The sequence below is a fragment of the Lynx canadensis genome, chromosome B2, assembly GCF_007474595.2.
Source record: "Lynx canadensis isolate LIC74 chromosome B2, mLynCan4.pri.v2, whole genome shotgun sequence".
NCBI classification, from domain to species: Eukaryota; Metazoa; Chordata; class Mammalia; order Carnivora; family Felidae; genus Lynx; species Lynx canadensis.
This window is the reverse complement of record NC_044307.1, coordinates 87,934,843-87,952,278: the sequence shown is the minus strand read 5'-3', so window position 1 is coordinate 87,952,278 and position 17,436 is coordinate 87,934,843. Positions and strand designations below refer to the sequence as shown.

The following is a 17,436-nucleotide window of genomic DNA, read 5'->3' as shown; positions in this document are numbered from 1 at the left end:
ACTTTCAGTTGTATCATTTGGGAATTCTTTTTATAATGTAGGCATCTGTTTTTTAGATCTTTGTTGTAGTGATAAACAACTGTATTGTTTAGTTTCTTGGGAAAAGCATGGTTTTCAAAAACCAGAGACACAGAGATCAAATTCCAACTTTATCAAAGTGATCTGTGAAAATCACTTAGCATCTTTAAGCCTCATCTTCTGAGCAGCAATGTGAGGGTAAATAAAATGCTACTTCTTTAGAATAAAGGGAAGTCCATTTAGGCTAAAACCTTTGTTAATTATTCTGGAGAATGTAAGTGATCTGATTTGCTTTCTTCAAGCCATTTAGCTATTTTATTAATTTTTTTTTTCCTTTTAGCTCTTTTAAAATCATTGTAGAATGGACATTTCTGTTGGCTTCATCTCAGTACAACACTGCAGTGGTTTCATTCTTATCTTTTTCAGATGGGAAATGGTAAAGGCAGGGGCAGAAGTGAAAAGAGAAGATAAAAAGTAAGTGCTAGAGACAGACGGTTTGTGAAAATCTAAAGCAACAAAGAGGATTTCATTCTTAGAGGACATTCCAGGTCACTAGGAACTTTTAAGTTGATAATGCCACATTATCAAGCTCCAAACCTATATCAGGCAGATGGCTTCCTCACATGGAAGCTGCCTGCAGGGTTAACAGACACTCTCTCATGTACTTACTTGAATAACTCACTTTGTCCTCCCTCAAGCAAACCCTACGTCCTTCACACTCACCTAACCCAACAAGCTGAACCCCTTCCGATAGGATCCTTTGGACCATTCCCAGCCTAAAAACCTTCCATCTTGAGTGAATCCAAGGATCTGCCCTCTCCAAATCTCCGCTGAATACCACCAAAAACTAGGACAGAAATTTACAAACTGGGCCACCACAATTTTGTGGTTTCCAACCTTGGTATGAGCTCTGACAATTTTTAAAACATGTCCATTCCCTCTGTTTTCTCTCAGAGGCTTTTTTCCACCCAAGGCCACCTCCCTCAGACCCTCTACACTAGTCCTGACACCACACAACCTCGACAGACAACCTTGTCTCTCACTTGACTCGATCAACAAGGAACCTCCTCAGGTTGCTGCCCCTCATCTGGGAGCTGACTTAGGTCCACATCCCGCATCATCTCCTGCCCTCCAGGCTTAGAGTCTGAGGGGTTTCCTCTTCTCCTGTCCAAGACAGAACCCCTCCCAAACCCCTCCTCCTGTGATATCCCATGGACTTATTACCATTCATCACCATTCCTGGTACCCAGGAGGTGCTCTCAGCCTTTACTAACCAAAGAATGCCCCATTCCTGTCCCCTTCTATTTCGCTCTCTCCTTTCCCTTATCTACCAATTTGCTTAATGCACTTGTGTCTTTTAAAGAGTTCCTTCCTTTGACACTGGATTTCCTCTTCTAGCTACTCTCTTTTCTCTCAGCCAAACTTTCATCCTTTTCTTCCCTTCCTATTCTCCTTTTTCTTCCTAAAGCCAAAATGCTGTGTATTAATTTATAATTAAAAAATGTAGCAGGGCAGCTGGGTAGCTCAGTCAGTTAAGTACCTGACTCTTGGTTTTGGCTCGGTCGTGATATCACGGTCATGAGTTTGAACCCCTAATAGGGTCTGTGCTGATGCTGTGGAGCCTGCTTGGGATTCTCTCTCTCTCTCTCTCTCTCTCTCTCTCTCTCTCTCTCTCTCTCTCTCTGCCCCTCCTCTATGTGTTTCTCTCTCTGACACAATAAATAAATAAACTTAAAAAAAGAAAAAAAGAAAAACCGTGGCTGTCACATGGGCTGAAATATGTGTATACCTAGAAACAGCACATCCTCTCCCAGTAGGCAGAGGATAATAATCAGAATGTTGTCTGGCAAGCTCGGATTCAGGGAGTGAGCTCTAGGTGATATCCCGACTTCTGGCCTATACCTGCAGTTTGTACTTCCTCACTCCTCTTTCACACCCTAAACCACTGCATTCTAGCTTTCACTTTCTTCTACTCCCCTAAAGCTACTTTCATTGAAATTACCAAGTAGTTTCTGAGAGAAAATTGCAGAGAAATATTCTGGACCTTGATGTTCCAACAGTACTGTACACCTCTCACCACGCCCTTTCTTTTTTGGTTTGATTTCGTTAACACTTGTCCTCTGACCTTGCCCATCCCACATTCTCAGGCTCCTTCCTCAGACCCCTCCTCTGCACCCTCCTCACTAGCATCTCCCAACTTTCCGCCTTGGCCCTTTTCCAGTCCAGCTCTTGCCCATCTGTCTCCTTACACTCTCCACTGCCTCATTTTATCTCATCTTGCTGTGAGACTCTCCTCTCGTACATTTGTTCTGAAAAGCAGAAGAAAAGGTTCTGTCTCTGAGTCTGAGGGGCAGAGGTTTTGGTTCTAGCCAGTGAAGGGTGGTTGAGTTAAAGATACAGCAGAGTGAGTGGGGTCTGCGGAGGCGTGGAGGGACACTAGCGTGGGGTACAGGGAGGGCTTGGCGAGCTGAGTAGATCCCACATGAAGCTCTCCTGTCAACTGGCTTCTTCCCATAGGGTTCAGCTGCCTGGGCACAGGCACAGACAATTGGACCCCTGGGTTTGTTCAAGAGCGAGTGCTTGCCAGAGGGCAGGAGAATTATTGAAATGATTGGATCATGAAGCCTGCTCATGATGACAGGGAGGGGTTAAATGAGTAAATGGGAAGCAGCCCAGTGGACCTAAGGCCAAGTTAGGAAGAAGGTGCTGTGAACCTTTGTGAAACCTGCATGAAGTACCCCCTGCTTTGCCCTACTTCTGTCCCCAGGAAAGACTTCTATCATCACATATATCACACACTATACTAGAATTATCTGTTGAGTCTGTTCCCTCTACTACACTGAGTCCCAGTGCAGGACCTGTGTCTCATTCTTGGTCACTCCACACTACCCTGGTAGAAGACTAAGGGTGGTTAGGAAACTAACTCAGGGTCTCTTGGTTGGTGAGAAGTTTCACATGCTCTGTGACCTCAGGACACCATAAGCCAGCCTCCACTGCATCCCGTTAATTCCCAATGTTTTATATGTAATTTTTTGGATGAGAGTAAAATAATATTTACAAAGATAGAGAAAAGCTAAAGCTACAGCATTTAAAAAATGTTTATGAAATTTTACATTGTTCTAATTTTAATGAGTATTAGAAATCCAAAGTCCCTCTAGTAGGTCTGAATAAATTAAAGTTATTTAAAATGGGGCAATGCAAGCTTCATATAAATTTAATCAAGAAGAAAATAAACATATCTTCTAGGGAGTTAAAGAAAGAAGCTTTAACAAATGTTCTTTCCTTAATGAAATATCTGAAAAGCTCTTTTGATTGTCAGCTCCTAGAGGGTAGGAAGTGTGTTTGCTGAATTAATCTTATTTATCTAGGAACCAGCACAAGACTTAATAAGGATGTAGCATTCACCAAGAGAATCAGGAAAGCACTAAATACTGCTTTTGAGTAAATACAGTAGCATTTGTCTTATTTTTACAGTTTGAAAGCACTACTTTTGTGGTTAGCTTCCCATTATCTTGGTGCCATTTGACAAAAACGAAAAGGTAAGCTGTTCTGCAAGATGAGCTCAGGATTAATTTTCACTCACAAAAAGGGATCTTTTTAGTAGTTCACAAACAATATCTCACAATGGAAAACGTACCTTTTAAAGCACAACTGCAGGATATTTAATGCTCCTTTTGCTTCAGTATTGTGAATTTCAAGTAGAAATGATGTGGAGCATTTGTGAATTGGGTCACAGTGTCAAATGCTACAGGAGCCTGTAAAATTTGACTATCTCTAACATCTTAAATTAAATGCTAATGGGCATATCCATACAGCCTGCTTTTCTAAATTCATCTCTGCTTGTCTCATTTTAAAAACCATGGACAGGTTTCAAGGTGTCCTGACCCCAAAATGGACAGAGAAAAGGGAGGGAGTATGGAGAGGGAGTGAGCACACTAGAAATACTGAATCTCTAAAGAAACATTCACTTTGTGTTTTATGGAACAGAAGTAAGCCCCTAAAATCCACATTCTAAAATCTGTACTTCCTACAACTCAGGCAAAGCTTGCAAACAACCAGGAAGATGGCAATGACCTAATCCCCCATCAAATAAATTAGAAATACTTGATTATTTGGTAAAGGATAAGGAATAGAGTCAAATATTTTTATTTGCAACAATAAATCTGGGTAACACTTCTAGATCTGTGATAGGGCGACATATACCTGCCTTGTTTTTTTAAGGCGTATACCTAGTTTTTTTAATCTAGTACCCCTCCCTATCCATGGTTAGATTCACAATTGATTTATGACAAGCTGGTCCTGAGGAAAGAGGCAGACGATTGAAGGTATTAGAAGTGTCACTGGTGATTTCCTTTTCTTTCCAATTAAAGGTATTGTACTGTATACTGGGAAGTGAGTTTTTCATCTCAAGTACACAGTGGGGAGAAACAAACCTGAGAAAATTGGGATTGTTTTCATTAAGTATGGTTAACACAGGCAGCATACATTAGTGCAAAAGAAGAACAAAGAAAATGTATTTCCTTTCACAGTAGGGGCAAAACCAAGTGATAGAGCAATATAGGTAATAAGCTGATACTTTTAATAAAATGGAAAAGGAAACATACAGACCCATATAGAAAGAGAAATCAGCTTGATACCAGGATGATAGATCTAGCCAGTCTAGAATGAGCTTCTGTGTTTTTCTAAGGCCTCACTAAAGAAGATATTAAGTAGTCAGACCTTTAAGAATATGTAAGGCAAACTGCACCATTTTTTAAAAAGATAGTTTAATAGCTAAGAAAATAGGAAATATTTATTAAAATATTTGTGAGAAATTCATATAAAACTTAGAAATGCATTAACAACATATGGAAACTAAATGAGTCAATGGAAGGAATGTAAATTGGAAGAAAATATAAATTACATTGATTTCAGCCATCCATCACTGTTTTGTTATCCTAGGCGAGTACAGATCTCTTCCTTCTGTTAGCAAAGGCTCATTTGTAGCCAAGTTTGAAATTTCTTCAGCAAAGCCAACAAGATATAGTCTTGGTGGTTATTTTCTTAACTATTGAAATATACACTTAAACAAAAGGGAGTATTTCACCAGACAAACGAAGTTCTTATCTAAATATATCTATTAGACACACTAATGTACAAACAAATATCTAAAGTTTATTTGGTATATAAGACCAGTAATTATTGGATCTATCTCATTTATCCTCTTCCTTAGTCCAATTCCTAACTTCATTCATTAATTACAGAACAGTTAAATACTGACAGGAGCTACGTTTCTTCAATGAAAATCAATAAATTGCCAATAATTGAGACATTATCCAGAGAAGCTAAGACTGTGGCTGTCTCCCTGGTTATTGAGGACAGCAGAAGGAAAAATGGGCAGAATACAAATGAATTTAATTTAAATGCAAGGGAGAATTTTGTCAGAGCAGATGTTAAACAACTAGAGAAGATTATTGAAGGAAGCTGAGAAGTCTTCAAGATTTACTTAAAGGTGATTGCTTCTCCCACTTATATCAATGGATAAATCATCCAGACAGAAAATCAATAAGGAAACAGTGTCTTTTAATGACACATTAGACCAGATGGACTCAACAGATATATACAAAACATCCCAACCAAAAGCAGAATATAAATTATTTTCAAGTATACACGGAACATTCTCCAGGAGAGATCGCATTAGGCAATAAAACAAATCTCTATAAATTTAAGAAGATTAAAATCAGATCAAGTACCTTTTCTGACCACAATGAAACTAGAAATCAATTAGAAGAAGAAAAAAAATGGAAAAAACACAAACACATGAAGGCTAAACAATATGCTACTAAACGAACAAAAAAAAAGGGTCAATGAAGAAATCAAAGAGAAAATGAAATACATGGAGACAAATGAAAATGAAAACACAACAATCCAAAATCTTTGGGATGCAGCAAAAACAATTCTAACAGGGAAGTTTATAGTGATACAGGCATACCTCAAACAACAAAAAAATTTCAAATTAACAACCCAACCTTACGCCTAAAAGAACTAGAAAAATAAGAACAAAGTCCAAGGTTAATAGAAGGAAGGAAACAGTAAAGATCAGAATGGAAGTAACTGAAACAGAGACTAAAAAAAATAACAGACAAGATCAGTGGAACCAAGAGATGGTTCTTGAAAAAGATAAACAAAATTGATAATAAGCCTTTAGACAGACTCATCAAGAAGAGAAGAGAGAGGAACTCAAATTAATACAATCAGAAATAAAGGTGGAGAAGTAACAGCCAACATCACCAAAATACAAAGGATAGCAAGAAACAACTATGAAAAATTGTATGTCCACAAATTGAACAACCTAGAAAAAAACAGATAAATTCCTAGAAACATATAATCCTCCAAAACTGAATTCAGGAAGAACAGAAAATCCAAACAGACAAATTACTAGTAATGAAACTGAATTATCAAAAAATTCCCAACAAACAAAAGTCCAGGACCAGATAGCTTCACAGATGAATTCTACCAAGCATTTAAAGAAGAGTTAATATATATTCTTTTCAATCTATTCCAAAAATAGAAGAGGAAAGGGAGCTTTCAAATTCTTTCTGTGAAGCCAGCATTACCCTGATACCAATACCAGATGAAAACACTACAAAAAAAGAAAACTATATCCAATATCCCAGATGAAGGTAGATGCGAAATTCCTCAACAAAAGATTAGCAAACCAAATCCAACAATACATTAAAAGGATCACTCACCATAATCAAGTGGGATTTATTCTTGGGACGCAAGGACAGTTCAATATCCACAAATCAATCAACATGCTACATCACATTAAGAAAATAAAAATAATAACCGTATGATCAGGACTTCTGAAGAAGATGGTCTGTCATCTCAGGAAGAACCTCAACTCACCTCGTCCTGCAGTACAACTAGATAAAACCCTCTCAAGTGTAAATAATTCCCCAAATGACCCAAAGATGGCAGTACATACTCTCTGCAGCTAAATGTAGAGAAGAGGCCACTTCAAAGATGGTAGGAAGGGCAGAGATGCAATTGAGAGCTAAATAGGCCTACAGAACTGTCTGCAGAAGAGAGGAACTCCACAACCCAGAGAGGGGAAAGAAAAGACTCTCATAAGGAAGCCTGCATAGGGAAGATGAATCTCCATAGTGTCTGGCTTTGAAAAGCAGAGGGGATGAAATGCACACAGTCTTACAATCAGAGGAGTTTAAAACTCAGAATTTAAAAAAAAAAAACCAGCAGTCTTGTGGGCTGGGAAGGTGAGAGGAAACTGAGTCCCCACATTAGGGAGACAACACAACAAAGAGGTCCATGTAGATATAGCATAGAAGCAGCAGTTTGAAAAATACCTGGGGTATACAGGAGAGAGATTTCTTATTAATCTCAGAGTGCAGCTAGAGGGATAGGAATCATTGGGAGACTTCTCCAGGAAAAAAAAAGAGCTGGCAGGCACCACCATTTCTCTCCCCATCCCACATGGACACCTCCTAGAACCAGTGCAGTACCAAAATTCTACACCTAACTTGCTAAAAGCACACCCTACCCCTGTGTTGTCATGCAGACACACCCCCCACTCATGCCTCAGTTCCAGGTCCCCTCCCACAGGAGAACAACACAAACCTTGCTAACATGATCTGGCCTACCCTTGAATGCTTCTCTGGGTCCACCCACTCACCCCAGCCTGCCTTGTGGAGGAAGCTGCAGGTTCCCTCCCACCAGCACAAACCTTGGTGGCACCATGCACTCCACTCCCACGTTCCCCTGCAGTTTGGTAATACTGCATCTCTGGCCAATGCCTGGTCTGACTCAAGTTAATCCAACAACAGCCCCACACTGGTTCACTAAAAACACAAGGACCAAACCTTGCCCACAATAGGCAAAGAGAGTCATTGCAGATGATTGGATGGAAGGAAAATGCAACAGAGCCACAAGAGCAGGGCACATACATCAATGCTTTCAAGACACTCCTAAGGTGCCAGGTTCTGGTAAACAGGGGATACTGCACTGCAGGGCACTACAGGACCTCTTCTTCATTAGGTCACTACTTTCAAAAACAAGAGATGTAGTTGACTATCCTAACACATAGAAATAGACACAGAGAATTACACAAAATGAGGAGACAGAGTAATATGTCCAAAATGTAATATGTCCTGTTCTTTTGAACAGGAGAAAATCACAACAAGAGACATAAACAGAACAGAGATAAGTAATATGCCTGACAGAGAATTTAAAGTAATGGTCATAAAGATACTCACTCAACTAGAGAAGAGTAGAGGACCTCAGTGAAACCCTTAACAAAGAGGAAACATTAAAAAGAGCCAATCAGAGATAACTCAATAATTGAAATCAAGTTTACACTAGATGGAATAAATAGTAAACTAGAGGAAACAGAAGAACAGATCAGTGAGTAATGAACAACTGAGTAATGGAAATCAACGAGAGGAACAAGAGAGAAAAAAAATGAAAACAGACTGGAATTGATATCATCAAGTATAATAACATTCACATTATAGGGATCCTAGAAGGAGAAGAGAGAGAAAAGGGGGCAGGAAATTTATTTGAAGAAATAATAGCTAAAAGTTTCCCAAATCTTAGGAAGGAAACAGAAATCCAGATCCAGGAGCCACAGAAGGCCCCCAACAAATTCAACCCAAAGAGGCCCACACCAAGGCACATAGTAATTAAAATGGCAAAAACTGGTGATAAAGAGAGAATTTTAAAAGCAGCAAGAGAGGGGTGCCTGGATGGTTCAGTTAGTTAAGCATCCAACTCTTAATTTCAGCTCAGGTCATGATCTCACAATTTGTGAGTTTGAGCCCCATGTTAGACTCCATGCTGACACTGTGGAGCCTACTTGGGATTCTCTCTCTTTCCCTCTCTCTCTGTCCCTCCCCTGCTAAAGCACATACTCTCTCTCTCTCTCTCTTTTCTCTCCCTCCCTCTCTCAAAATAAATACATTTTTAAAAAGCAGCAAGAGAAAAGAAAACAGTTATAGACAAGGGAAACCTAAGGCTGTCAAGTGATTTTTCAGCAGAAATTTTGCAGGCCAGAAGGGAGTAGCATGAAATATTCAGAGTGCTGAAGGGAAAAAAACCCTGCAGCCAAGGATATTCTACCAGCAAGGCTATCATTCAGAATAGAAGGAGAGATAAAGAGTCTCCCAAACAAAAGTTAAAGGCATTCATGACTAAACCAGCCCTACATGAAATGTTAAAGAGGACTTTTTGAATGGAAAGGAAAGCACATAAGTAGGAGTAAGAAGAGTAGGAAACACAAAAGGAGTAAAATTATGTGTATCTATAAAAATCTAGTCAAGGGATTCACAAAATAAAAATATATAAAGTATGACACCATATACATACCTAAACCATGAAGAGGGGAGAGTCAAAAATACATTCAAACTTAAGCGACCATCAACTTAATATAGACTGCTGTATGCATAAAATGTTATATACAAACCTAATGGTAACCACAAATCAAAAACCAGTAAGAGTTATGCAAAAAACAAACAGAAAGAAATCCAAGTATATCACTAAAGAAACTCAACAGGAGAAAAAAGAGCATGAGAAGAGAGGAATAGAGAACTATAAGCACAACCATAAAAAAGTAACACAATGGCAATAAGAACATATCTATCAGTAATTACTTTGAATGTAAGTGTACTAAACACTAATAAGACATAAGGTGACAGAATGGATAAAAAAGCAAGACCTACCTATATGCAGCCTATAAGAGACTCATTTCAGACTTAAAAACACATGCAGACTGAAAATGAAGGCATGGAAAAGCATTTATCATGCAAATGGAAGTGAAAAGAAAGCTGCGGAGGCAATAGTTATATCAAACAAAATAGACTTTTTAAAAATAGTGTAATGAGAGATAAAGAAGGACACTATATAATTATAAAGGGAACAATGCAACAAGAAGATATAACAATTGTAAATATTTATGCACCCAATAGGAGAGCACCTAAACAAATAAGGCAAGTAATAACAAACATAAAGAAAGTAATCAATAGTAATACAAAATATTAGAGGACTTTGTAGCAGTGCAACACAGTAAGTAAGTCCCACACTTACATCAATGGATAGATCATCCAAACAGAAAATCAACATGGAAACAGTGGCTTTGAATGACACATTGGACCAGATGGATCTAATGGATACATTCAGAACAATTCATCATAACAGCAGAATTCATGTTCTTTTCAAGTGCACATGGAACATTATCTAGAATAGATCACATGTTAGGCCACAAACCAAGTCTCAACAAATTCAAAAAGATCAACATCATACCATGCACCTTTTCCAATCCCAATACTATGAAACTGGAAATCAATCACAAGAAAAGAATATGGAAAAAGATGATATTAAACAATGAATGGGTAAACTAAGACATCAAAGATGAAATCAAGTAATATTTAGAGACAAATGAAAAAGATAACCCAATGGTCCAAAATCTTTGGGATACAGCAAAAGCTGCTCTTTTTTTAAAATTTTTTTTAACCTTTATTTGCTTTTGAGACAGAGAGACAGAGCATGAACGGGGGAGGGTCAGAGAGAGGGAGACACAGAATCTGAAACAGGCTCCAGGCTCTGAGCTGTCAGCACAGAGCCCGACACGGGTCTCAAACTCACGGAGTGCAAAATCATGACCTGAGCCAAAGTCGGCCGCTTAACCAACTGAGCCACCCAGGCACCCCTAGCAAAAGCTGTTCTAAGAAAGATGTTTATAGTACTACAGGCCTACCTCAAGAAGCAAGGAAAATCTCAAATAAACAACCTAACCTTATACCTAAAGAAGCTATAAAAAGTTGAACAAACAAAACTCAAAAACAGTAAAGGAAGGAAATAACAAGAGATTAGAGCAGACATAAATGAAATAGAAACTAAAAAGAAAAAAAAAATAGGACAGATCAACAAAACTAGGAGCTGGTTCTTTGTAATGATCAAACCTTTAGGCAGACTCATAAACAACAACAACAACAACAACAACAAAAAGAGAGAGAGAGAAAGGACTCAAATAAACAAATCCAGAAATGAAAGAGGAGAAATAACAACCAACACCACAGAAATATGAAAGATTATAAGAGAATATGGTGAAAAATTATGTACCAGCAAATTGGACAACCTAATAGAACTGGATAAATTCCTATAATCATATAACTTCCCAAAACTGAATCAGTAAGAAATAGAACATTTGAACGGATGCATTACCAGTAATGAAACTGTATCAGTAAAAAAAAAAAAAACTCCCAAAAAACAAAAAATTCCAGGACCAGACAGCTTCACAGGTGAATTCTACCAAACATTGAAAGAAGAGTTGATTCCTATTCTTTTCAAACTATTCCAAAAAATAGAAGAGGAAGGAAGCTTCAAATTCATTCTATGAGGCCACCATTACCCTGATACCAAAACCAAATAAAAACACCACACAAAAAAAGAGAAGTATAAGCCAAAATCTCGAGGAAACATAAATGAAAAAAATCCTCAACAAAATTAGCAAACCAAATTCAACAATACACTAATAAAACAATCATTCATCACAATCAAGTGGGATTTATTCCTGGGATGCAAGAATGGTTCAACATTTGCAAATCAATCAATGTGATACATCACAGCAATAAGAGAAAGAATAAAAACCATATGATCATTTAAATAGATGCAGAAAAACCATTTAACAAAGTACAACACATTCATGATAAAAAAAAAAAGTCTCAACAAAGTAGGATTAGATCGAACATACCTTAACATAATAAAGGCCATATATGACAAACCCACAGCTAATATCATACTTAAAGGGAAAATACTGAGAGCTTTTCCTCTAAGATTAGGAAAAAGACAAGGATTTCCACTCTCACTAATTTTATTCACCATAGTACTGGAAGTCCTAGCTGCAGCAACCAGACCAGAATAAAAATGAAAGGCATCCAAATTTGTAAGGAAGAAGTAAAATTTTCACTGTTTGCAGATGACATCATACTATTTGTAGAAAACCCTGAAGGCTCCACTACAAAAACTGCTAGAACTGATAAATGAATTCAGTAAAATTGCAGAATTCAGAATCAATATATGGAAATCTGGTGAATTTCTATACACTAATAAATAGCAAAAAGAGAAATTAAGAGAACAATCCCATTTACAATTGTGCCAAAAATAAGAAAATCCCTAGGAACAAATTTAACCAAGGAGGTAAAAGACCTGTACTCTGAAAACTATAAAACACTGATGCAGGAAACTGAAGATGACACAAACAAATGGAAAGATACTCCATGCTCATAGATTGGAAAAGCAAATATTGTGAAAATATCCATACTACCCAAAGCACTCTACAGATTTAATGCAACCTCTATCAAAATACCAACAGCATATTTTTGCAGAATTAGGACAAATAATCCTAACATTTGTATGGAACTACAAAATGCCCTGGGTAGCAAAAGCAATCCTAACAATGAAGAACAAGATTGGGGGAGGGAGGGCGGGTATCACAATCTCAGATTTCAAACCATACTACAAAACTAGAGTAATCAAAATAGTCCAGTACTGGCACAAAAGTATACATATAGATCATTGGAGCAGAATAGAGAGCCCAGAAATAAACCCATACTCACAAGGTCAATTAATCTGTGACAAAGGAGGCAAGAACATACAATGGGGGAAAAGACAGTCTCTTCAATAAACAATGTTGGGAAAACTGGACAGCTACATGTGAAAGAATGAAACTGGACCACTTTCTTACACCACACACAAAAACTCAAAATGCATTAAAGACCTAAATGTCAGACCTGAAACCATAAAACTCATAAAAGAAAACAGACAGTAATGTCTTGGACATCAGTCTTAGCAGTATTTTTCTAGATATGACTCCTCAGGCAAGAGAAACAAAAGTAAACTATTGGGACTATATCAAAATAAAAAGCTTTTGCACATTTAACGAAACCATCAAAAAAACAAAAAACCTACTGAATCAAAGAAGATACCTGCAAAACATATATCTTATAAGGGGTTAATATCTTAAATATATAAAGAACTTACACAACTCAACCCCAAGAAAATAAATAATCCAATTAAAAAAGGGTAGAGAACCTGAAAAGACATTTTTCCAAGGAAGACACATACATGGCCAACAGACACATGAAAAGATGCTCAACATTACTAATAATCAAGGAAATGGAAATCAAAACCACATTAAGATATCAACTCACACCAGCCAGAATGGCTAGTATCAAAAAGACAAGAAATAACAAGTGTTGTCAAAGAGGTGGAGAAAAGGGAACCTTCATGCATTGTTGGTGAGAATGTAAACTGGTGAAAACACTATGGAACACAGTATGGAGGTTCTTCAAAAAAATCTGAAATAGAACTACAACATGATCCAGTAATTCCACTACTGGGTATTTACCGCCCCCCCCCCCAAAATGAAAACACTATGGAAAAGATACATGCATCCCTATGTTTACTGCAGCATTATTTTCAATAGCCACATTATGGAAGCGGCCCAAGTGTCCAATGATATATGAATGGATAAAGATGTGATATAATATATATGTGTGTATATATATAGATATAATTATTATAATAATCTAAAGGGAATATTACTCAGCCATAAAAAAGAATCAGCTCATGCCATTTGTGACAACATAGATGGACCTAAAGTGTATTACGCTGAGTAAAGTAGGTCTGAAAAAGACAAATACCACACAATTTCATTTATGTGTGAGCCCTATAAAACAAAACAAATGAACAAACAAAAACACCAGAAACAGAATCATAAATACAGAGAACAAACTGGTGGCTGCCAGTGGGGAGGGGGGTAAAATACATGAAAAAGATTAAGACATACAGACTTAAAAAAAAGTGATTGTGTCTTCTAAATACAAACATCTCAAAGTTACTCTTAGTATTTAAGTTATCTTATATTCCTATTCCTCTTTGTCCTGGACATGGGAATTCAACAAGTTCCATCTGCATTACAAAATGAGTGTCCTCTGAGAGGTGATGGGACTTTCCTCCCCAGTGGGCAACACTTTCAAAGGAGAAGAGTTTAGATCTTTTCAAGAACTGGATTGGAAACACAGGTTGATAATGTGATGTTAATAACTTACGCCTCATAGACTCCCTCTGTACCAGTGAAAAGGTAGCCAGTAGGGGTTTGCAGGAATATATGCTGTGGATGAAACAAGACTGGCAGTGAGTGGACTACTACTGAAATTGGGCCATGGGTACATGGGATTCACTATACTAGTCTCCTTTTTTCATAATCAAAAGGCTTAAAAAAAGTGTAGACAATGTAAATTAAAATAATAAGTACACCCAAATAATCAGTAAGAATGGAAGATTAAACAAGAATGAAGAATTTAGGATGGTATGCACAACTATAATCCACAGATAATACAAAAACATATCTTAGCCAATAACTTAAATCTCTTCCCTCCATGTACATGGCTCCTACCTGGATATATACCTATTGCTATACCCATCAAAATGGATTCACTGGACTTTTACTTTGCCTGCCCTGTCTTTGATGGAACATCTCGTAGTCAAGCAGCCCAGAGTGGTTAAAAAAAAATGGCAAAGAATCTAGACAAGCCACAAGGTGTGTAAAGCAATCCATGAGTATCAAAAACTGACAATCTAAACAATAGAAGGTTTGGTAAGAAAAGGATGTGATGGGCCATTAATTTCCACCTTGAATTTTTACTCATTGAGAAAGTCACAGAAAGCTCAATTATTTCCAATTACATTGCTCTCTAAAGAGTAGGTTTCCAGTAATAAATGTTAATTAGGTAAAATGGCATCCTTGGTTCAGTGGTTCAATTAAACATGGCCACAACTACCAACACTCAACTTTTAAATTTATGCCACAATGAAAAAGTGTTTTTTGATAAATCCAACATATGAGGCACGTTCTACCTGATATCCAAAGAAGACCATCAGCCACATATCCAGCATGACATGAAAGGGATCGGTCAAAGGACTGCACAAAAGTCCATTTGTTCTTCTTGGGGCAATATCGCTCAACTGTAGGCAGAACCTGGCGCAGTTCATTTCTACCCCCAACTGCATAGAGGTATTCATCCATGGCACCCAGCACAAAATGCTCCCGGCAGTTTTTCATGGGTGCTATCTCCGCCCAGGAATTACTGCGGGGGTCATAGCGACAGGCAGTCCTCACAGCACATGTCCGGCCACTAGCATGCTCAACTTCTCCTCCTGCCACAAACAGAAAGTCCCCCATGACTGCTACACAGTGGTGGCTCCTTCCCACGGGCATGGGAGCCAGCTCACTCCAGTTGGCAATGGCAGCTATGAGAGCATTCTCCTGGTCAACAGGATTGAAGTACCGAAGTTCCTTGACTTTACAGACCTCACGCTTTTTCCCACCAATGATATATAGAGTGTCTGACTGGAATCGCGGTTTGGTCCTGCGAGTTTGCCAAACGGGCTGTGCATAGATGCTCTGGTGGTACTCCAGGGCCTCATTGACAAGAGCTGTTGCAGTTTCACTTGCCTGGACGAGGGGGTGGGACAGGGCAACTGTATGGAGAGTATCCACATCCATCAGGCCAAAGCGTATATACTGCAGGAGCTCATCCATGTACTGGTAATGGCAGTTGTGTTCCAACCACCTCACAGCTAGCTGAAACAGAGGGAGGGGGGATAAGAGAATACAAAGGTAAGAAAGAGAACCAAAGCAATGGTGTGCAGGCAGGTCACCTTGTATTCTTTCAGACACTTCATAAATGTATCATAAGATACATTTTTTTTCTTACAAATAGTGTAACAGTAGAATATTTTGATACTCAGCTGAGGAGTATTTTTTTCTGCATCAGCAGAGACACAAAAGAGCTCAAGCATTCTTGTAGAGGTCAAGAGCAATGTTTAGCAACACTAGAGGAGACTTAAGGTGGCAATTGGGAGGAACAATAATCACTTTTCAAAGAATGAGAACACTGTTGTGAAACAGCCTGTTCTCATTTCATGCAGAAGACTCATGGTATACCCCACCCCAGGAATGTCTATGGTGAGCAGTGTCACCACAGTACAAGCAGTGTATGTCAACCCATGAGTCAAGGTGCTGTATCAATTTGAGTACAAATGAAAATATGTGATCATCTGAGACCACAAGGTATACTCGGGAGAGAATCAATATGACACTAGTAAAAGGATTTAGAAACAAAGAGCACTTTCCCCCCTGTCCCCTTTGGTAGGTCTAATCAGTCAGGAAACAAGAGAAGAAAAAGGAAGACTGTAACCCATCAATTTTATTTTTATTTCCCAATTAGTTTTCATCTTGGAAATATTTGTTGTTTGCACATACAAGATACTGGCAATTTGTTAGAGCCGTTTTCACAAAACAGGATATGGAGAATGTTATCTTTGTATTATGGACACAACAGTGAAATGTAATCTTAACCTTTTTGTTTAGGTCTAGATCTCTTTCAAGAAGGAAAAGAGTAAGAATTCTGGGCTACAGGTATATAGAATTTCTTCAAACTAAAGAAGGTGTACAAAGTAATAAACAATAAAATTATACAATAATTTAGAAAATACCATCAACAAAAAAACCAATTCATGTTACAGAACACGTTATGTAGTTTAATTAATGTGACTTAATATTTAAGTTTGGCAAATTTTCCTACATACCAACATGAAATATATCTAATATCTCCAGGCAACACATTTGATATAAATTATCCTTAGCAGCACCTATATTAAGCTAGATCTCCTAGATAATATAAATGTGGATGTGAAGGAATTAGCATGAAAAAGTAAAGTAATAAATTAGAATATTAAGTAATTGTGACCAGTGAAACTGGGGTTCTGGCTCTGCTTTTCAGCTGATATGTATCACTGGGGAAAAAAATCTACAGAGGGAGGTGAAGGAAATGTAGTGCTCTTGGACCATTACTCCTAGGCAAACATGAGCTGGATTTTCACCTGGTGAAAAGGATCATGAAACTCTCTGAAGAACTACATGATTTCATTTGAGAGTTTCATACATAGTTTCTGTATTCATTTTGACAAATGGCTCCAAAAGGCAAGGCATATTTGGGGCTTTTCTTTTTAGCTTTCTGAATGAAGAGAATATAGGAAATGAATTCACATCTAATATATACTAAACTGCATCTCTTGATGAACTATGTAGTAAAGAGAAATGAAAAAAGAATGCTAGGTAGCCTATCTCTGCCAAGAAGGCAGATAGCAAGGAGGGCAGATGACTGACATTCCCTAGCTGTTTTTCTAGAAGCTGGCTTTTTTTTTTTTAACTTAAATAAGATATCAACTTGAAGAAAAAAAAAATGTATCTGTGTATGGTAATCATGAACAATAATCAAAGATACTGTAGAAGAAAAACATCACTCAGCAATCACCAGGTCTGCGCCAGAAGTAGAGAAGAGTTCCCATAGGCAACATCCT

General features: G+C 37.9%; 1 protein-coding gene across 2 annotated transcripts in view; it reads right to left on the bottom strand.

Moving 5' to 3' along the window:
* The window catches only part of KLHL32 (kelch like family member 32), a 202,231-nt gene that overhangs the window by 52,524 nt on the left and 132,271 nt on the right, over positions 1–17,436 (bottom strand). For both annotated transcript variants that reach the window (XM_032593222.1, XM_032593223.1), the window contains exon 6: positions 14,929–15,655. In XM_032593222.1, the coding sequence (XP_032449113.1) occupies positions 14,929–15,655 (727 nt within the window). The remainder of the gene's footprint in view (positions 1–14,928; positions 15,656–17,436) is intronic.